This window comes from Zonotrichia leucophrys, unplaced genomic scaffold (genome assembly GCF_028769735.1).
Source record: "Zonotrichia leucophrys gambelii isolate GWCS_2022_RI unplaced genomic scaffold, RI_Zleu_2.0 Scaffold_34_1600103, whole genome shotgun sequence".
NCBI classification, from domain to species: domain Eukaryota; kingdom Metazoa; phylum Chordata; class Aves; order Passeriformes; family Passerellidae; genus Zonotrichia; species Zonotrichia leucophrys.
This window is the reverse complement of record NW_026992239.1, coordinates 1,407,558-1,428,643: the sequence shown is the minus strand read 5'-3', so window position 1 is coordinate 1,428,643 and position 21,086 is coordinate 1,407,558. Positions and strand designations below refer to the sequence as shown.

Here is a 21,086-nt window from a genome sequence, read left to right as displayed (position 1 = left end):
CCCCAAACCCCATTCCCCCTCCCCAAACCCCATTTCCCCCTACAAACCCCATTTCCCCCTCCCCAAACCCCATTTTTCCCCATCCCAAACCCCGTTTCCCCCCTCCCCAAACCCCGTTTTCCCCCCTCCCCAAACCCCCATTCCCCCTCCCCAAACCCCATTTCCCCCATCCCAAACCCCGTTTCCCCCCTCCCCAAACCCCATTTCTCCGCCTTTCTCACCCCACTTTTCCCCCTACAAACCCCATTTCCCCCCCCCAAACCCCATTTCCCCTACAAACTCCATTTCCCCCTCCCCAAACCCCATTTTTCCCCATCCCAAACCCCGTTTCCCCCTCCCCAAACCCCGTTTCCCCCTCCTCCCAAACCCCATTTCCCCCATCCCAAACCCTGTTTTTCCCCCTCCCCAAACCCCATTTCCCCCTACAAGCCCCATTTCCCCCTGCCCAAACCCCGCTTTGCCCCCTCCCCAAATCCCATTTCCCCCATCCCAAACCCTGCTTCCCCCATCCCAAACCCCATTTCCCCCTCCCCAAACCTCATTCCCCCCTCCCCAAACCCCATTTCCGCCCTTCTCACCCCACTTTTCCCCCTACAAACCCCGTTTCCCCCTCCCCAAACCCCGTTTTTCCCCCTGCCCACCTTCTGGGTGACCACGAGGAAGCGCAGGGCGCTGAAGGGGGGGTGTCCATGCGGGGGGGCCTTGGCAGGCAGGGCATGGGGGGACTCCAGCACCGTGCTGGGGTTCACCATCTTCTCCACCAGCATCAGCCACGCGTCCAGGAACTCCCCGGTGCCGTCTGGCAGGTCGGGGTGCTCCAGACCCTCCCCAACCGGAACCTTGCCCCCCATGGACAGCGCCCAGTTAAAGGTCCTGGGGAGAAAAAAAGGGAATTGGGGTGTTGGGAGGGACCCCGAGATCATGGGAGGGACCCCGAGGTCATGGGAGGGACCCCGAGGTCATGGGGGGAAAAAGGGATTTGGGGTGTTGGGAGGGACCCTGAGGTCATGGGAGGGACCAGTAAAAGGGTCTGGGGGGAATTTGGGGTGTTGGGAGGGACCCCAAGGTCATGGGAGGGACCAGTTAAAGGTCCTGGGGGGAAAAAAGGGATTTGGGGTATTGGGAGGGACCCTGAGGTCATGGGAGGGACCCCGAGATCATGGGAGGGACCCCAAGGTCATGGGAGGGACCAGTTAAAGGTCCTGGGGGGAAAAAAGGAATTTGGGGTGTTGGGAGGGACCCCAAGGTCATGGGAGGGACCCCGAGATCATGGGGGGAAAAAGGGATTTGGGGTGCTGGGAGGGACCCCGAGATCATGGGAGGGACCCCGAGGTCATGGGGGGAAAAAGGGATTTGGGGTGTTGGGAGGGACCCCAAGGTCATGGCAGGGACCCCAAGGTCATGGGAGTGACCAGTTAAAGGTCCTGGGGGGGAAAAAAAGGATTTGGGGTATTGGGAGTGTCCCCCCACCCACAGGAGTTGGAGGGGTCAGTGTCCAGGGTCAGGGTCAGTGTCCAGGGTCAGGGTCAGTGCCCAGGAGAATCAGTCTGTGTCTGTGGTCAGTGTCCAATGTCCAGGAGCACTGCTCAGTGTCCAGTCAATGTCCATGATCATTGTTCAGTATCCATGGTCAGTGTCCAGTGTCCAGGAGCACTGCTCAGTGTCCAGTCAGTGTCCAGTGTCCACGGTCAGTATCCACTGTCAGTGTCTCGGGTCAGGGTCCAGGGGCATTGGTCAGTGTCCGGTCAGCATCCATAATCAATGTCCTGTGTCCATGGTCAGTGTCTGAGGTCCATGGTCAGCGTGTGGTCAGTGTCCAGTGTCTGGTCAGTGTCCAGTCAGTGTCTGGGCAGTGTCCAGCGTCCAGTCAGTGTCTGGAGTCCATGGTCAATGTCCAGTCAGTGTCCAGTGTCCGGTCAGTGTCTGGAGTCCATGGTCAGTGTCCAGACAGTGTCCAGCTCACTCGAAGAGGGCGTTGTGGCCGCCGGAGCAGAGGAATTTCTGCAGCATGAGGTGATAGGGGAACTTGCGCTCGTCGAACAGCATGGGCGACGTGAACCCCACCGAGCAGATGAAGAACGTCAGCCTGGGGGCACGGGCTGGGGTCAGTGCTGGGCATGGCACTGGGCACGGCCACTGACCACAGGCACTGACCACGGCACCATGGCCATGGGCACTGACCACGGCACCAGGCATGGCCATGGGCACTGACCACGGCCCCAGGCATGGCCACGGGCACTGACCACGGCACCAGCATGGCCATGGGCACTGACCACGGCACCAGGCATGGCCACGGGCACTGACCACGGCACCAGGCATGGCCATGGGCACTGACCACGGCACTGGGCGTGGGCACTCCCCAAGCTCCACCCCTGAAGGAGGCAGACCCATCCCAGCCCCTCCTCTTTCCAAGCCCACCCCATTGCCAACCTCGCCCCTCTCCCGCAGCCTGCCCCATTCCCAATCCCAGCTCCTCCTCTTCCAGCCTCACCCTGCTGCCCTATTCCCATCCCCTCTCCTATTCCCAATCCTGTTCCTATTCCCCCTCCCATTTCCAGTTCCTGTTTCAATCCTCATTCCCATCTTCACCTCCGTTCCCATCCCCATCCTTGCTCCAATTCCTATCCTCACTCCCATTCCCTCTCCCTCTCCTGCTTCCAATCCCGTTCCTATTCCCATTCCCATCCCAGTTCCCATCATTCCCATCCCTGTCCCCACAGTCACTGACCGGAACCGTGGCGTGGGGGTGTAGGGGGGCGGTTGCCAGCTCAGCCCCTTGGTCAGCAGCCGGGTCAGCGCCGAGGCCGTGCCCATCCCCATCCTATCCCAGTTCCCATCATTTCCATCCCATCCCATCCCATCCCATCCCATCCCATCCCATCCCATCCCATCCCATCCCATCCATCCCTGTCCCCATGGTCACTGACCGGAACCGTGGCGTGGGGGTGTAGGGGGGCGGTTGCCAGCTCAGCCCCTTGGTCAGCAGCCGGGTCAGCGCCGAGGCCGTGCCCATCCCCATCCCCATCCCCATCCCATCCCAGTTCCCATCATTCCCATCCCAATTCTATTGTCCCCGTGGTCACTGACCGGAACCGTGGCGTGGGGGTGTAGGGTGGCGGTTGCCAGCTCAGCCCGTTGGTCAGCGCCGAGGCCGTGCCCATCCCATCCCATCCCATCCCATCCCATCCCATCCCATCCCATCCCATCCCATCCCATCCCATCCCATCCCATCCCAGTTCCCATCATTCCCATCCCTGTCCCCGTGGTCACTGACCGGAACCGTGGCGTGGGGGTGTAGGGGGGCGGCTGCCAGCTCAGCCCCTTGGTCAGCAGCCGGGTCAGCGCCGAGGCCGTGGCGCGGGCGGCCGCGGTGGGCGCGGGGGCGGCGGCGGCCGCGTGGTGGCTGCGGCGCTGCCGCACCGGGGAGCCCACGCAGAGCTTGACCAGCAGCCCAAAGAGCTCGGCCAGAGCCCGGCCCAGCCGCGACGAGGCTGTGGGGACACGGGGACAGTGAGACCCTTGGGGAGGGACGGAGGGACACAGGGGACAGAGGGACACAGGGGACAAGCTCAGCCACAGCCCAGCCCAGCCGTGACGAGGCTGTGGGGACATGGGGACAATGAGACCCGGGTGGGGACAGAGGGACACGGGACAGAGGGACAAGCTCAGCCAGGGCCCAGCCCAGCCAGGAAGCTGTGGGACACAGGGACAGTGAGACCCTTGGGGAGGGACAGAGGGACACAGGGGACAGAGGGACATGGGGACAGAGGGACACAAGGGACAGAGGGACAAGCTCGGCCAGCGCCTGGCCCAGCCATGACGAGGCTGTGGGGACACAGGGACAGTGAGACCCTTGGGGGGTGACAAAGGGACACAGGGGACAAAGGGACACAGGGGACAGTGAGACCCCGGGTGGGGAGAGAGGGATACAGGGGACAGAAGGACACAGGGGACAGAGGGACAAGCTTGGCCCAGCCGTGACGAGGCTGTGGGGACATGGGGACAGTGAGACCCTTGGGGAGGGACAGAGGGACACAGGGGACAGAAGGACACAGGGGACAGAGGGACACAGGGGACAGAGGGACAAGCTCAGCCAGAGCCCGGCCCAGCCATGACAAGGCTGCGGGGACACGGGGACAGTGAGACCCTTGGGGAGGGACAGAGGGACACAAGGGACAGAGGGACACAGGGGACAGAGGGACACAGGGGACAGAGGGACCAGCTCAGCCACAGCCCAGCCCAGCCGTGACGAGGCTGTGGGGACATGGGGACAATGAGACCCCGGATGGGGACAGAGGGACACAGGGGACAGAAGGACACAGGGGACAGAGGGACACAGGGGACAGAGGGACAAGCTCAACCAGCCCAGCCATGACAAGGCTGCAGGGACATGGGGACAGTGAGACCCTTGGGGAGGGACAGAGGGACACAGGGGACAGAAGGACACAGGGGACAGAGGGACACAGGGGACAGAGGGACACAGGGGAGTAGCTGTGACGAGGCTGCAGGGACACTGGGACAATGAGACCCTTGGGAAGGGACGGAGGGACACAGGGGACAGAAGGACACAGGGGACAGAAGGACACAGGGGACAGAGGGACCAGCTCAGCCAGAGCCCGGCCCAGCCGCGACGAGGCTGTGGGGACACGGGGACAGTGAGACCCCGGGTGGGGACAGAGGGACACAGGGGACAGAAGGACACAGGGGACAGAGAGACCCTAGGGGAGGGACAGAGGGACACAGGGGACAGAAGGACACAGGGGACCAGCTCGGCCAGAGCCTGACCCAGCCACGACGAGGCTGTGGGGACACAGGGACAGTGAGACCCCGGGTGGGGACAAAGGGACACAGGGGACAGAGGGACAAGCTCAACCAGTGCCCGGCCCAGCCATGACAAGGCTGCAGGGACATGGGGACAGTGAGACCCTTGGGGAGGGACGGAGGGACACAGGGGACAGAAGGACACAGGGGACAGTGAGACCCTTGGGGAGGGACAGAGGGACACAGGGGACAGAGGGACACAGGGGACAGTGAGACCCTTGGGGAGGGACAGAAGGACACAGGGACACAGGGGACAGTGAGACCCTTGGGGAGGGACAGAGGGACACAGGGGACAGAGGGACACAGGGGACCAGCTCAGCCACAGCCCAGCCCAGCCGCGACAAGGCTGTGGGGACATGGGGACAGTGAGACCCCGGGTGGGGACAGAGGGACACAGGGGACAGAGGGACAAGCTCAACCAGCCCAGCCATGACAAGGCTGCAGGGACACGGGGACAGTGAGACCCTTGGGGAGGGACAGAGGGACACAGGGGACAGAAGGACACAGGGGACAGAGGGACACAGGGGACAGAAGGACACAGGGGACAGAAGGACACAGGGGACAGAGGGACAAGCTCAGCCAGGGCCCAGCCCAGCCAGGAGGCTGTGGGGACACAGGGACAGTGAGACCCTTGGGGAGGGACAGAGGGACACAGGGGACAGAAGGACACAGGGGACAGAGGGACACAGGGGACAGAGGGACACAGGGGACAGAAGGACACAGGGGAGTAGCTGTGACGAGGCTGTGGGGACACAGGGACAATGAGACCCTTGGTGGGGGACAGGGGTGACACCCCTGCTATCCCCCAAACTGTCTTTAGAAGCCCCTAACCCAGTTTTAGGGTCTCCCAGGCTATTTCTGGACACCCCCAACCCATTTTTGGAACCCCCCTAAGATAGTTATGGGGTCTCTCAGCCTGATTTTGGGGTCCCTCAGGCCATTTCTGGGAACCCCAAACCCCATTTCCGGATGCCCCAGGCCATTTTTGGAACCCCCTACCCCAATTTTCAAGACCCTCAAGCCGTTACTGGATCCCCCAGACCCATTTTTGGAGCCCCCAGACCCATTTTTGAAACCTCCCTAAGATAGTTATGGGGTCTCTCAGCCTGATTTTGGGGTCCCTCAGGCCATTTCTGGAGCCTCCAACCCCATTTCCAGATGCCCCAGGCCATTTTTGGAGCCCCCAGACCCATTTTTGGATCCCCCAGACCTATTTTTGGAGCCCCCAGACCCATTTTTGGAGCCCCCAGACCTATTTTTGGAGCCCCCAGACCCATTTTTGCAGCCCCCAGAGCAATTTTTGGAGCCCCCAGACCCATTTTTGGATCCCCCAGACCCATTTTTGGAGCCCCCACACCCATTTTTGGAGCCCCCAGACCCATTTTTGGAGCCCCCAGATCCATTTTTGGAGCCCCCAAACCCATTTTTGGAGCCCCCAGACCCATTTTTGCAGCCCCCAGACCCATTTTTGGAGCCCCCAGACCCATTTTTGGAACCCCCTACCCCAATTTTCAAGACCCTCAGGCCGTTACTAGAGCCCCCAGACCCATTTTTGGAGCCCCCAGACCCATTTTTGGAGCCCCCAGACCCATTTTTGCAGCCCCCAGACCCATTTGAGACCCCTCCTCACCGGAGAGCAGGGGTTTGATCTGTTTGATGCGGGCGGCCATGGCCGGGGTGATCTTGGCCTTGGCTTTGGGGTCGCTGGCGCTCGGCTCGTCCGTCTCCATGGGGGCCAGGGGCTCCCCCTCCAGCCCCATCCCCTCCAGCAGCCCCTGCGCTGGGGGGGGGTCGCTGCCCACCCCCCCTGCAGGGCCCGGGCCCTCCGCCTCGCCTTCTGTGGGGGACAGGGGGGAGAGACCCATAGAGACCCCCCAAAAGTGACCCTTCCCAAAGAGACCCCCAAAAACTGGAAATTCCTAAAGAGACCCCCCCCAAAATCGACCTTTCCCACAGAGACCCCCAAAAACTGGAAATTCCTACAGAGACCCCCCCCCAAACCTGATACTTCCTAGAGAGACCCCCCCCCAAAAGTGACCCTTCCCAAAGAGACCCCCAAAAAATGGAAATTCCTACAGAGACTCTCCCCAAAAATGACCTTTCCTACAGAGACCCCCCCCAAAAATGACCCTTCCCACAGAGACTCTCCCCAAAAGTGACCCCCCTCACAGAGAACCCCCCAAAAACTGGAAATTCCTACAGAGACCCTCCCCCAAAATCGGCCTTTCCTATAGAGACCCCCCAAAAACTGGAAATTTCCACAGAGACCCCCCAAAAATGACCCTTCCCACAGAGACCCCCCAAAACTAAAAATTCCGACAGAGACCCCCCCTCAAAATTGACCCTTCCCACAGAGACCCCCAAAAAATGGAAATTCCTACAGAGACCCCACCCAAAATTGACCTTTCCTACAGAGACCCTCCCAAAAACTAAAAATTCCTACAGAGACCCCTCCTCAAACCTGGTATTTCCTAGAGATCCCCCCAAAACTGACATTTTTAGTACAGAGACACCCCCAAAACTGACCTGCCCCAGAGATCCCACACCCCCAAAATCCACCTTTCCCACACAGACCCCCTCAAAAACCTTTCCAAGACCCCCCCAAACCCAACTTGCCCCAGAGACTCTCCCCAACACCCCCATAAAACCCCCATAACCCCAAGAAATCCTCCCCAGACCCACATAAATCCCCCAAAACCCCCAGAAATCCTCCCCAAACCCCCCAAAATGCCAAAAATGTCCCCCCCAAATGCCCCCCCTGAGCCCCACCTGCCCTGCGGCCGCCCTGGGGAGGGCTGGGGGCCGTTTTCTCCTCCTTGGGCACGAGTTTCTGCATGTCAGCCTGGCCAAACTCACAGCCTGGGGGGAGACTGGGGGGGCACAGGGGGGTTCAGGGGGCTGGGGGCACCTCCTGGGCACCCAGAGCCCCCCAGTGCCCCCCAGTAATGTGGTAGGGGGGGTACAGGCACTGGGAGTGGCACAACTGGCTCAGCCCTGTGTCCCCAAAACCTTCACCAGTGACCTCTCAGTGTCCCCAAAACCTTCACCAGTGACATCCCAGTGCCACCAAGTGCCCCCCAAACCCTCCCAGTGCCCCCAGTGCCCTCCCAGTGCCCCCCAGTAACCCGGTAGGGGGGTACAGGCACTGGGAGCAGCACAGCTGGCTCAGCCCAGTGTCCCCAAAACTTCACCAGTGACCTCCCAGTGCCACCAAAACCTTCACCAGTGACATCCCAGTGTCCCCAAAACCTTCACCAGTGACCTCCCAGTGTCCCCAAAACCTTCACCAGTGACCTCCCAGTGCCCCCCAAACCATCCCAGTGCCCCCCAGTAACCCAGTAGGGGGGTACAGGCACTGGGAGTGGCACAGCTGGCTCAGCCCAGTGTCCCCAAAACCTCCACCAGTGACCTCCCAGTGTCCCCAAAACCTTCACCAGTGACATCCCAGTGTCCCCAAAACCTCCATCAGTGACATCCCAGTGTCCCCAAAACCTTCACCAGTGACCTCCCCGTGCCACCCAAACCCTCACCAGTGCCCCCAGTGTCCTCAAAACCTTCACCAGTGACCTCCCCGTGCCACCAAGTGCCCCCCAAACCCTCACCAGTGCCCTCCCAGCACCCCCAAACCATCCCAGTGCCCCCCAGTAACCTGGTAGGGGGGTACAGACACTGGGAGCGGCACAATTGGCTCAGCCCTGTGTCCTTTCAGTGTCACCAAAACCTTTGGCAATGATCTCCCAGTGCCACCCAAACCTTCATCAGTCCCTCCAGTACCCTCCCAGTGTCCCCAGTGCCCCCCAAACCCTCAGCAGTGCCCTCCCAGTACCACCCAAACCCTCAGCAACCCCTCCAGTACCCTCCCAGTGCCCCCCAGTAACGTGGTAGGGGAACAGACACTGGGAGCAGCACAGCCTGCTCAGCCCTGTGTCCCCAGAACCTTCACCAGTGACATCCCAGTGCCACCCAACCCCTCACCAGTGACCTCCTAGTGCCACCAAAACCTTCACCACTGACCTCCCAGTGTCCCCAAAACCTTCACCAGTGACCTCCCAGTGCCACCCAAACCCTCAGCAGCCCCTCCAGTATCCTCCCAGTGCCCCCAGTAACCCAGTAGGGGGGTACAGGCACTGGGAGCAGCACAGCTGGTTCAGCCCAGTGTCCCCAAAACCTTCACCAGTGACCTCCCAGTGCCACCAAGTGCCCCCCAAACCCTCCCAGTGCCCCCCAGTAACCCAGTAGGGGGGTACAGGCACTGGGAGCAGCACAGCTGGCTCAGCCCTGTGTCCCCAAAACCTTCACCAGTGCCACCCAACCCCTCACCAGTGCCCTCCCAGTATCTCCCAGTGCCTGTTTGGGGTGCACCACACCAGTGAGCAGCACAGCTGGCTCAGCCCTGTGTCCCTCCAGTGTCCCCCAAACCCTCTCCAGTCCCTCCCAGTGCCCCCCAAGCCCTCCCCAGTCACTCCCAGTGCCTCCCAAACCCTCCCCAGTCACTCCCAGTGCCTCCCAAACCCTCCCCAGTCCCTCCCAGTGCCCCCCAAACCTTCACCAGTCCCTCCCAGTGCCCTCCCAGTGCCCCCCAAGCCCTTCATAGTCCCTCCCAGTGCCCCCCAGTCCCTCCCAGTGTCCCCAGTACCTGTTGGGGGTGCACAGGGACAGCAGCACGGTGCTCTCCCACACCAGCGAGCAGTAGAGCTGGCTCAGCTTGCCCAGCACGCTCAGCCCCAGCTGGGACCCCCATTGGTTCACGGAGATGGCCCTGATCTCGCTCTGGGGGGACAGCGGGACCCCAACATTCCCTGAGACCCCAAAGCTCCTCCCCAAACCCCACCCAAATTCCCCCAAACCCCATTCCAACCCCATTCAAACTCTCCAAGCCCCATTCAAACCCCATTCTGAGCCCCCCAAACCCCATTCTGAGCCCCCCAAACCTCATTCAAATCCCCCAAACCCTTCCCAAGCCCCCCAAACCCCTCCCCAAGCCCCCCCCAAAACCCATTTTAAAATCCCACAAACCCCTCCCCCAAGTCCCCCCCAAGCCCCCCAAACCCCACTCAAACCCCCTCAAACCCCATTCCAAGCCCCCCCAAACCCCTCCAAAACCCCATTCAAACCCCCCCAAACCTCATTCAAACTCTCTAAGCCCCATTCAAACCACCCCAAGCCCCGTCAAACCCCATTTAGAAGTTCCCAAACCCCACTCCAACCCCCCCAAATCCCTCCCCAAGCCCCCCCAAACTGGTTTTAAAACTCTCCAACCCCCCTCAAACCCCATTCTAAGCCCCTGCAAACCCCTCCCCAAGCCTCCAAACCCCATTCAAACTCTCCAAGCCCCATTCAAACCCCATTCCAAGCCCCCCAACCCCTCCCCAAGCCCCCCAACCCATTCAACCCCCCAAACCCTCCCCAAGCCCCCCCAAACCCCATTCAAATCCCCAAACCCCATTCCAAGCCCCCCAACCCCTCCCCAAGCCCTCAAACCCCTCCAAAACCCCATTCAAACCCCATTCCAAGCCCCCCAAACCCCATTCAAATCCCCACAAACCCCATTCAACCACTCAAGCCTCCCCCAAACCCATTTTAAAGTCCCCAAACCCCTCCCCAAGTCCCCTCCAAATCCCCCAAACCCCATTCAACCCCCAAACCCCTCCCCAAGTCCCCCCCAAACCCATTTTAAAATCCCACAAACCCCTCCCCAAGTCCCCCCAAGCCCCTCAAACCCCATTCAAACCCCCCAAACCCCATTCAAACCCCCCAAACCCCATTCAAATCCCCTCAAACCCCTCCCCAAGCCCCCCCAAACCCATTTTAAAATCCCACAAACCCCTCCCCAAGTTCCCCAAACCCCATTCAAACCCCATTCCAAGCCCCCCAAACCCCATTCAACCCCCCAAGCTGCCCCCAAACCCATTTTAAAATCCCACAAACCCCTCCCCAAGCCCCTCAAACCTCATTCCCAGCCCCCCAAACCCCATTCAAATCCCCCCAACCCCTCCCCAAGCCCCCCCAAACTCATTTTAAAATCCCTCAAACCCCTCCCCAATCCCCCAAACCCCATTCCAAGCCCCTCTAACCCCATTCCAAGCCCCCCAAACCCCATTCCAAGCCCCCAAACCCATTCAAACCCCCTCAAACCCCATTCCAAACCCCCCAACCCTCTCCAAGCCCCCCAAACCCCATTCCCAGCCCCCCAAACCCCATTCAAACCCCCTCAAACCCTCCCCAAGCCCTCAAACCCCCCCACAACCCTATCCAAACCCCATTCCCAGCCCCCCAAACCCATTCCCAGCCCCCAAACCCCATTCCAAGCCCCCCAAACCCCTCCCCAAGCCCTAAAAACCCTCCAAAACCCTATTCAAACCCCATTCCAAGCCCCCAAACCTCATTCCAAGCCCCCCAAGCCCCATGCAAACCCCCCCAGCCCCCTCCCCATTACCTGTCCCACCCTGCAGGTGTGCACAAACATCATGATGAAGGCGTGGGCGGCGGTCAGCGCGTGCAGCAGGGGCGTGGCCTGGGCTGACAGGGTGGCATCGGGCACTGCCCCCGCCCCCGCCAGCTCCCGCAGCAGCACCGACCCCCCCGGCGCCTCGATGGGCCGGTGCAGCGGCTCCAGGGCCGAGAGCACGGCCTCGAGCTGCACCAGCCCCTCCTGCAGCACCTTGGGCTCGTGGGACAGGGTCTGGGGACACACAGAGGGGACATCGGGGTCACTGAGGGGGCACTGAACCCTCCTGGAGAACCTTGGGCTCGTGGGACAGGGTCTGGGGACACAGACAGAGGACACAGAGAGGGACAGAGAGAGGGACATGGGGGTCACTGAGGGGGCACTGAACCCTTCTGGAGAACCTTGGGGTCATGGGAGAGGGTCTGGGGACACAGAGAGGGGACAACGGGGTCACTGAACCCTCCCGGAGAACCTTGGGCTTGTGGGAGAGAGTTTGAGAGGACAATGAGGGGACACTGGGGTCATTGAACCCTCATGGGGGGCACTGAACCCTCCTGCAGCCCATTGGGGTCGTGGGACAGGGTCTGGGGACACACAGAGAGGGGACATGGGGGTCACTGAGGGGTCACTGAACCATCCTGCAGCACCCTGGGCTCGTGGGACAGGGTCTGGGGACAGACAGGGGACAAAGGGGTCATTGAACCCTCCTGGAGAACCTTGGGCTGGGCACTGAACCCAGGGCAACTTCAGAGCACCAGGGGGCACTGAACTCTCCTACAGAACCCTGGGCTCGTGGGACAGGGTCTGGGGACACACAGAGGGGACAAAAGGGTCACTGAGGGGGCACTGAACCCTTGTGGAACACCTTGGGCTCGTGGGACAGGGTCTGGGGACACAGACAGGGGACATGGGGGTCACTGAGGGGGCACTGAACCCTCCTGGAGCCCCTTGGGGTCGTGGGACAGGGTCTGGGGACACAGACAGAGGACACAGAGAGGGGACAGACAGGGGACATGGGGGTCACTGAGGGGGCACTGAACCCTCCTGGAACACCTTGGGGTCGTGGGACAGGGTCTGGGGACAGAGAGAGGGGACATGGGGGTCACTGAACCCTCCTGGGGGCACTGAACCCTCCTGGGGGTCACTGAACCCTCCTGGAGAACCTTGGGCTCGTGGGACAGGGTCTGGGGGACACAGACAGGGGACATGGGGGTCACTGAGGGGACACTGAACCCTCCTGGAGCACCTTGGGCTTGTGGGAGAGAGTTTGAGAGGACAATGAGGGGACACTGGGGTCACTGAACCCTCCTGGGGGCACTGAACCCTCCTGGGGGTCATTGGGCTCGTGGGACAGGGTCTGGGGACACAGACAAGGGACATGGGGGTCACTGAGGGGTCACTGAACCCTCCTGGAGCACCTTGGGCTCGTGGGACAGGGTCTGGGGACACAGAGAGGGGACATGGGGGTCACTGAGGGGGCACTGAACCCTTCTGGAACACCTTGGGTTCTTGGGGAGAGTCCAGGGGGACAAAGAGGACATGAGGGGCACTGAATCCTCCTGGAACACCTTGAGCTCGTGGGACAGGGTCTGGGGACACACAGAGGGGACATGGGGGTCACTGAGGGGGCACTGAACTGTCCTGCAGCACCTTGGGCTCGTGGGAGAGGGTCTGGGGACAGAGAGAGGGGACATGGGGGTCACTGAGGGGTCATTGAACCCTCCTGGAACATCTTGGGCACATGGGACAGGGTCTGGGGACACACAGAGGGGACAACGGGGTCACTGAACCCTCCTGGAGAACCTTGGGCTCGTGGGACAGGGTCTGGGGACACACAGAGGGGACATGGGGGTCACTGAGGGGGCACTGAACCCTCCTGGAACACCCTGGGCTTGTGGGAGAGAGTTTGAGAGGACAATGAGGGGACACTGGGGGCACTGAACCCTCCGGGAGCACCTTGGGCTCATGGCACAGTGACTGGGGACACAGAGCATCACCAAGATTCATTCCAAGATGGATTTGCAGGCCCCCGGCTGTACCAGGATGGATTTGCACCCCCCAGGATGGATTTGCACCCCCCAGGATGGATTTGCAGCCCCCAGGATGGATTTGCAGCCCCCCAGGATGGATTTGCAGCCCCCAGGATGGATTTGCAGCCCCCAGGATGGATTCAGGTCCCCCAGGATGGATTTGCACCCCCCGGGCTCACCAGGATGGATTTGCACCCCCCAGGATGGATTTGCAGCCCCCAGGATGGATTTGCAGCCCCCCAGGATGGATTTGCAGCCCCCCAGGATGGATTTGCTCCCCCCAGGATGGATTTGCACCCCCCAGGATGGATTTGCAGCCCCCCAGCCCATAGTAGGATGGATTTAGCTCCCCCAAGGATGGATTTAAACCCCCCAGGATGGATTTGCAGCCCCCAGGATGGATTTGCAGCCCCTCAGCCCATACCAGGATGGATATGAAGCCCCCCAGGATGGATCTGCTGCCCCAGGATGGATTTAGCTTCCCCCCGGCTGGATTTGCAGCCCCCCAGGATGGATTTGCAGCTCCCCAGGCTCACCAGGATGGATTTGCAGCCCCCAGGATGGATTTGCAGCCCCCAGGCTCACCAGGATGGATTTGCAGCCCCCCAGGATGGATCTGCAGCCCCCAGGATGGATTTGGACCCCCCAGGCTCACCAGGATGGATTTGCAGACCCCAGCCACGGCCTGGCAGGCTGCAGAGGTGGGGAAGTCCACAGGCAGGTTGGGCAGCCCCAGGATGGTGACGAGCGGCCGCAGCCCCCGCTGGGCCACGAACTCCTGGCAGTGATCGTCCGTGGTGTTGTTGCTCAGGATGGACTCCACAAACTTCATCTGGGGCAAAAAGGGGGTCAGGGGGGGCTCTGAACGCCCTCAGGGGGGTCAGGGCCAGTGGGGACCCCCAGGGATGGTGCTGGGCCTCACCACGTTGAGGATGTAGTCCATGAGCGGGATGGGGATGCGTTCCTCGGTGCCCACCACGCTGCAAGCACAGAGGGAGCAGTGAGGGAGGTGTGACCCCCCCAGGACACAAAATCTGAGTTAACGAGGCTGGGAGAGACCTCTGAGACCGCTCCTGACCTTGTCACCAAGTGTCACCCCCCAGCCTGGCTTTAACACCTCCCCACCAGACCCTTTCTGGGGAGTTTTTGCCCATTTCCAGCCTAAATTTTCCCCCTAATCCCTTTTCTCCAGGCTGAGCCCCTTCCCCAGCTCCCCCAGGATCCCCCAGACCCTTCCCCAGCTCCCCCAGGATCCCCCAGACCCTTCCCCAGCTCCCAAAGGATCCCCCAGACCCTTCCCCAGCTCCCCCAGGATCCCCCAGACCCTTCCCCAGCTCCCCCAGGATCCTCCAGACCCTTCCCCAGCTCTTCCAGGATCCCCCAGACCCTTCCCCAGCTCCCAAAGGATCCCCCAGACCCTTCCCCAGCTCTCCCAGGATCCCCCAGACCCTTCCCCAGCTCCCCCAGACCCTTCCCCAGCTCCCCCAGGATCCCCCAGACCCTTCCCCAGCTCCCCCAGACCCTTCCCCAGCTCCCCCAGGATCCCCCAGACCCTTCCCCAGCTCCCAAAGGATCCTTCCCACCCCAGACCATCAATAATCCAGGACTGAGCACAGATCCCTGGGGGACAAATGTGACGACCCTGGGGACACCACAGACCCTGGGGACACCACAGTGACCTGGGGACACCCCAGACCCTGGGGACACCCCAGTGACCTGGGGACACCACAGACCCTGGGGACACCACAGTGACCTGGGGACACCCCAGTGACCTGGGGACACCACAGACCCTGGGGACACCACAGTGACCTGGGGACACCCCAGACCCTGGGGACACCACAGTGACCTGGGGACACCCCAGACCCTGGGGACACCCCAGACCCTGGGGACACCACAGTGACCTGGGGACACCACAGTGACCTGGGGACACCCCAGACCCTGGGGACACCCCAGTGACCTGGGGACACCCCAGACCCTGGGGACACCCCAGTGACCTGGGGACACCACAGTGACCTGGGGACACCCCAGACCCTGGGGACACCCCAGTGACCTGGGGACACCCCAGTGACCTGGGGACACCACAGTGACCTGGGGACACCCCAGACCCTGGGGACACCACAGTGACCTGGGGACACCCCAGTGACCTGGGGACACCACAGTGACCTGGGGACACCACAGTGACCTGGGGACACCACAGTGACCTGGGGACACCACAGTGACCTGGGGACACCACAGTGACCTGGGGACACCCCAGACCCTGGGGACACCACAGACCCTGGGGACACCACAGTGACCTGGGGACACCACAGACCCTGGGGACACCACAGACCCTGGGGACACCACAGTGACCTGGGGACACCACAGTGACCTGGGGACACCCCAGTGACCTGGGGACACCACAGTGACCTGGAGACACCCTGACCCTGGGGACACCCCAGGACCCTGGGGACACCACGGTGACCTGGGGACACCACAGACCTGGGACACCCCATGACCCTGGGGACACCCCAGTGACCTGGGGACACCCCAGTGACCTGGGGACACCACAGTGACCTGGGGACACCACAGACCCTGGGGACACCCCAGTGACCTGGGGACACCCCAGACCTCCCATCCCACCCTGTCCTACTCACGTCTGGCTGGGCTCTGCCTCGCTCTGCTGGGCAGCCCCGAAGCTCTGCATGGCCTGCACTTCCTCCTCCTCCTCATCCTCGCTCGAGGCCTCCTCGGCAGCGTGGGGCGAGCGCGGGGGCGGCGCGGCCGCCGTCCCGTCCGCCTTCTGCATCGACGGCTTCTGGCAGATGTACTTGGGGTCCCGGCCCAGGCTGCAGATCTCCTCCAGCAGCTGTGGAAGGGCTGGCATTTAGGGGGAGGGGGGCTGGAGAGATTTTGGGGGGGCCCTGAAGCCCCACAAGGGTGCCCAGGTTGTCACCTTGATGATGGCGGTGGTGGCGTCGGTCTTGAGCGTGGGCTGGTGCCGCATCAGCTCATCCACGGCGCTGCCCAGGTTGGAGGCTGTGTCACCTGGGTGGGGGCACAGAGAGTGTTTTAGGGGGCACAGGTGGTTTTGGGGCAAGCAGAGGTGATTCTGGGGGGCACAGAGGTTTTAGGGGCACAGTGGTTTTGGGGGGGCAGAGGTGATTCTGGGGGGGCACAGCAGGTTTTTGGGGCAAGCAGAGGTGATTCTGGGGGGCACAGCAGTTTTGGGGGGCAAGGTGGTTTTGGGGGGGCAGAGGTGATTCTGGGGGGCACAGCAGGTTTTGGGGGGGGCACAGGTGGTTTTGGGGCAAGCAGAGGTGATTCTGGGGGGGCACAGCAGGTTTTGGGGGGGGCACAGGTGGTTTTGGGGGGGCAGAGGTGTTCTGGGGGGCACAGTGTTGGCAGAGGTGTTTGGGGGGGCACAGTAGATTTTGGGGGAGCAGAGGTGGTTTTGGGGCAAGCAGAGGTGATTCTGGGGGGCACAGGTGGTTTTGGGGGAAGCAGAGGTGGTTTTGGGCAAGCAGAGGTGATTCTGGGGGGCACAGGTGGTTTTGGGGGAAGCAGAGGTGGTTTTGGGGCAAGCAGAGGTGATTCTGGGGGGGCACAGAGAGTGTTTTAGGGGGCACAGGTGGTTTTGGGGCAAGCAGAGGTGATTCTGGGGGGGCACAGCAGGTTTTGGGGGAAGCAGAGGTGGTTCTAGAAGTTAAATAAATAAGGGGTGATACCTAAAATAAACACAAGTGACTCCAAAAAATAAGGAAATTATTTAAATGTTAGGATGATGTTTTGCTAAATAAAAAAAAATGCTGGTAGGATCCCCAGTGTCCCCAGTACACCACAGTGTCCCCAGTGTCCCCCGCTCACCCACAGGGTTGGAGCTGATGGTGGCACATGGTGGGCAGGCAGTCAGGGGACAGCAGCACCTCGTGTGTCCCCAGTACCCTCAGTTAGGGTACTTCCTACACAGACCCCCCCTCAAACCTGATATTTCCTAGAGAGATCCCTTCCAAAATTGACCTTTCCCACAAAGACCTCCAAAAACTAAAAATTCCTACAGAGGCCCTCCCCCCAAAATTGAGCTTTCCTACAGAGACCCCCAAAAACTGGAAATTCCTACAGAGACCCCCAAAAACTGGAAACTCCTCAGTGTCCCCAGCCCCTCCAGTACCCCCAACATCTCCAGTACCCCCAATGTCCCCAGTACCCCCAATGTCTCCAGTGTCCCCAGTACCCCCAACATCTCCAGTACCCCCAGTACCCCCAATGCCTCCAGTCTCCCCAGTACCCCCAACGTCTCCAGTATCCCCAGTACCCACAATGTCTCCAGTACCCCCAATGTCTCCAGTACCCCCAATACCCCCAATGTCCCCAGTACCCCCAATGTCTCCAGTACTCCCAGTACCCCCAACGTCTCCAGTACCCACAATGCCTCCAGCCTCCCCAATAACCACAATGCCTCCAGTATCCCCAGTACCCCCAATGTCTCCAGTACCCCCAACATCTCCAGTACCCCCAATACCCCCAACGTCTCCAGTACCCACAATGCCTCCAGTCTCCCCAGTACCCACAATGTCCCCAGTACCCCCCATGTCCCCAGCCCCTCCAGTACCCACAATGTCTCCAGTACCCCCAACATCTCCAGTCTCCCCAGTACCCACAATGTCCCCAGTACCCCCAATGTCTCCAGTCTCCCCAGTACCCCCAATGTCCCCAGTACCCCCAATGCCTCCAGTATCCCCAGTACCCCCAATGTCTCCAGTACCCCCAGTACCCCCAATGTCTCCAGTCCCCCCAGTACCCCCAACATCTCCAGTACCCCCAATGTCTCCAGTATCCCCAGTACCCCCAACATCTCCAGTATCTCCAGTACCCACAACATCTCCAGTATCCCCCAGTACCCTCAGTGTCCCCAGCCCCTCCAGTACCCCCAATGTCTCCAGTCTCCCCAGTACCCCCAATGTCTCCAGTACCCCCAACATCTCCAGTCTCCCCAGTACCCCCAACATCTCCAGTCTCCCCAGTACCCACAATGTCCCCAGTACCCCCAATGTCCCCAGTACCCCCAATGTCTCCAGTACTCCCAGTACCCCCAACGTCTCCAGTACCCACAATGCCTCCAGTCTCCCCAATACCCCCAATGCCTCCAGTACCCCCAACACCTCCAGTCTCCCCAGTACCCCCAATGTCCCCAGTACCCCCAATGTCTCCAGTCTCCCCAGTACCCCCAATGTCTCCAGTACCCCCAATGCCTCCAGTCTCCCCAGTACCCTCAACATCTCCAGTCTCCCCAGTACCCACAATGTCCCCAGTACCCCCAACATCTCCAGTATCTCCAATACCCACAACATCTCCAGTATCCCCCAGCACCCACAACATCTCCAGTATCCCCCAGTACCCTCAGTGTCCCCAGCCCCTCCAGTACCACCAAAGTCTCCAGTCTCCCCAGTATCCCCAATGTCTCCAGTGTCCCCAGTACCCCCCATGTCTCCAGTACTCCCAGTACCCCCAACGTCTCCAGTACCCACAATGCCTCCAGTACCCCCAACACCTCCAGTCTCCCCAGTACCCCCAATGTCTCCAGTACCCCCAACGTCTCCAGTCTCCCCAGTACCCCCAATGTCTCCAGTGTCCCCAGTCCCCCCAGTGTCCCCCAGTGTCCCCAGTGTGCCCCGCTCACCCAGGGGGTCGGAGCTGCGGCGGCGGCGCATGGCGGGCAGGTAGTCGGGGGACAGCAGCACCTTGAAGAGGCGCTCGAAGGGCTGGCACTGCACGAAGCTCTGCAGCCCCCGCGCGTTCAGGCACAGCGCGCTGAACACGTTGGGCAGAGAGCCCAGCACCTCCCGCGTGGCTGGCACCTGTGCAGGTGAGGGCAGGTCAGGGGCTGGGGCACACCTGGGGCACGTGTGGGGCACACACAGGGCAGGGTGAGGCACAGGGGGCACACCTGGGGCACGTGTGGGGCACACACAGGGCAGGGTGAGGGGCTGGGGCACACCTGGGGCAGGTGTGGGGCACACACAGGGCAGGGTGAGGCACAGGGGGCACACCTGGGGCACACACAGGGCAGGGTGAGGGGCTGGGAGCACAGCTGGGGCACGTGTGGGGCACACACAGGGCAGGGTGAGGGGCTGGGGCACACCTGGGGCACACACAGGGCAGGGTGAGACACAGGGGGCACACCTGGGGCACGTGTGGGGCACACACAGGGCAGGGTGAGGCACAGGGGGCACACCTGGGGCAGGTGTGGGGCACACACAGGGCAGGGTGAGGCACAGGGGGCACACCTGGGGCAGGTGTGGGGCACACACAGGGCAGGGTGAGGCACAGGGGGCACACCTGGGGCAGGTGTGGGGCACACACAGGGCAGGGTGAGGGGCTGGGGCACACCTGGGGCACGTGTGGGGCACACACAGGGCAGGGTGAGGCACAGGGGGCACACCTGGGGCAGGTCAGGGGCTGGGGGCACACTTGGTGTGGGGCAGACACAGGGCAGAGCTGGGGCAAGGGAGGGGCAGGTAGTGGGGCAGGCACTGGGCAGGTGAGGGCAAAGCTGGCACAGACATTGGGCAGGTGTTGCACAGGCAGGTGAGGGCAAAGCTGGGCACACATTGGGCAGGTGAAGGGCACAGCTGGCACAGACAGTGGGCAGGTGAAGGGCAAAGCTGGCACAGACAGTGGGCAGGTGAGGGGCCAAGCTGGCACAGACATTGGGCAGGTGAGGGGCAAAGCTGGCACAGACATTGGGCAGGTGAGGGGCACAGCTGGCACAGACATTGGGCAGGTGTTGCACAGGCAGGTGAGGGCACAGCTGGCACAGACATTGGGCAGGTGAGGGCAAAGCTGGCACAGACATTGGGCAGGTGTTGCACAGGCAGGTGAGGGCAAAGCTGGGGCAGACATTGGGCAGGTGAGGGGCAAAGCTGGCACAGACAGTGGGCAGGTGAGGGCACAGCTGGCACAGACAGTGGGCAGGTGAAGGGCACAGCTGGCACAGACATTGGGCAGGTGAGGGCACACATTGGGCACACATTGGGCAGGTGAGGGCAAAGCTGGCACAGACATTGGGCAGGTGAGGGCACAGCTGGCACAGACATTGGGCAGGTGCTGCACAGGCAGGTGAGGGCAAAGCTGGGCACACACTGGGCAGGTGTTGCACAGGCAGGTGAGGGTACAGCTGGCACAGACATTGGGCAGGTGAGGGGCAAAGCTGGCACAGACATTGGGCAGGTGAAGGGCACAGCTGGCACAGACAGTGGGCAGGTGTTGCACAGGCAGGTGAGGGCAAAGCTGGGCACACACTGGGCAGGTGTGGCACCAGCATGGGCAGGTGTGGGGGGGAGCTGGGGCAGGTGTGACACTGACACAGGTGTGACACTGACACAGGTGTGACACTGACACAGGTGTGACACTGACACAGGTGTGACACTGACACAGGTGTCAAGCACAGGACAGGTGAACACACAGGTGAGAGGCAGACCCGGAGCAGGTGTAGGAGAGGAAATGGAAGAGGTGCAAGGCAGGTGTGGGGACAAGTGATGGGCACATGAGGCAACAGGGGGTGGAACAGGTGCAGGGCAGGTAATGGGACAGGGGAGGGGACAGGGGAGGGGACAGGTGCAAGGGATGGGAAATAGAACAGGTGGGGAACAGTGGCAGGGGACAGGAAATGGAACAGGTACAGGGACACACAACAGGTGCAGGGCAGAAAACGGAACAGATGCAAAGACAGGTGAAGGGACACACGAGAAAACAGATACTGGGAAACACAAGGACAAAAATGAGGGGACAGGTGAGGGGACAAGCACAGG

The 21,086-nt window shown here is 61.6% G+C and overlaps 1 protein-coding gene across 1 annotated transcript in view; it reads right to left on the bottom strand.

Moving 5' to 3' along the window:
• HUWE1 (HECT, UBA and WWE domain containing E3 ubiquitin protein ligase 1) overlaps nt 1-21,086 on the bottom strand; it is a 107,128-nt gene that overhangs the window by 69,320 nt on the left and 16,722 nt on the right. Inside the window, exons 21-32 of the mRNA XM_064736975.1 lie at nt 18,956-19,133; nt 16,232-16,323; nt 15,933-16,144; nt 14,222-14,279; nt 13,955-14,131; nt 11,258-11,503; nt 9,458-9,591; nt 7,591-7,691; nt 6,452-6,658; nt 3,275-3,491; nt 1,964-2,086; nt 642-873 (exon numbers count right to left, since the gene is read on the bottom strand). Coding sequence (XP_064593045.1) covers nt 642-873; nt 1,964-2,086; nt 3,275-3,491; nt 6,452-6,658; nt 7,591-7,691; nt 9,458-9,591; nt 11,258-11,503; nt 13,955-14,131; nt 14,222-14,279; nt 15,933-16,144; nt 16,232-16,323; nt 18,956-19,133 — 1,977 coding nt within the window. The remainder of the gene's footprint in view (nt 1-641; nt 874-1,963; nt 2,087-3,274; nt 3,492-6,451; nt 6,659-7,590; nt 7,692-9,457; nt 9,592-11,257; nt 11,504-13,954; nt 14,132-14,221; nt 14,280-15,932; nt 16,145-16,231; nt 16,324-18,955; nt 19,134-21,086) is intronic.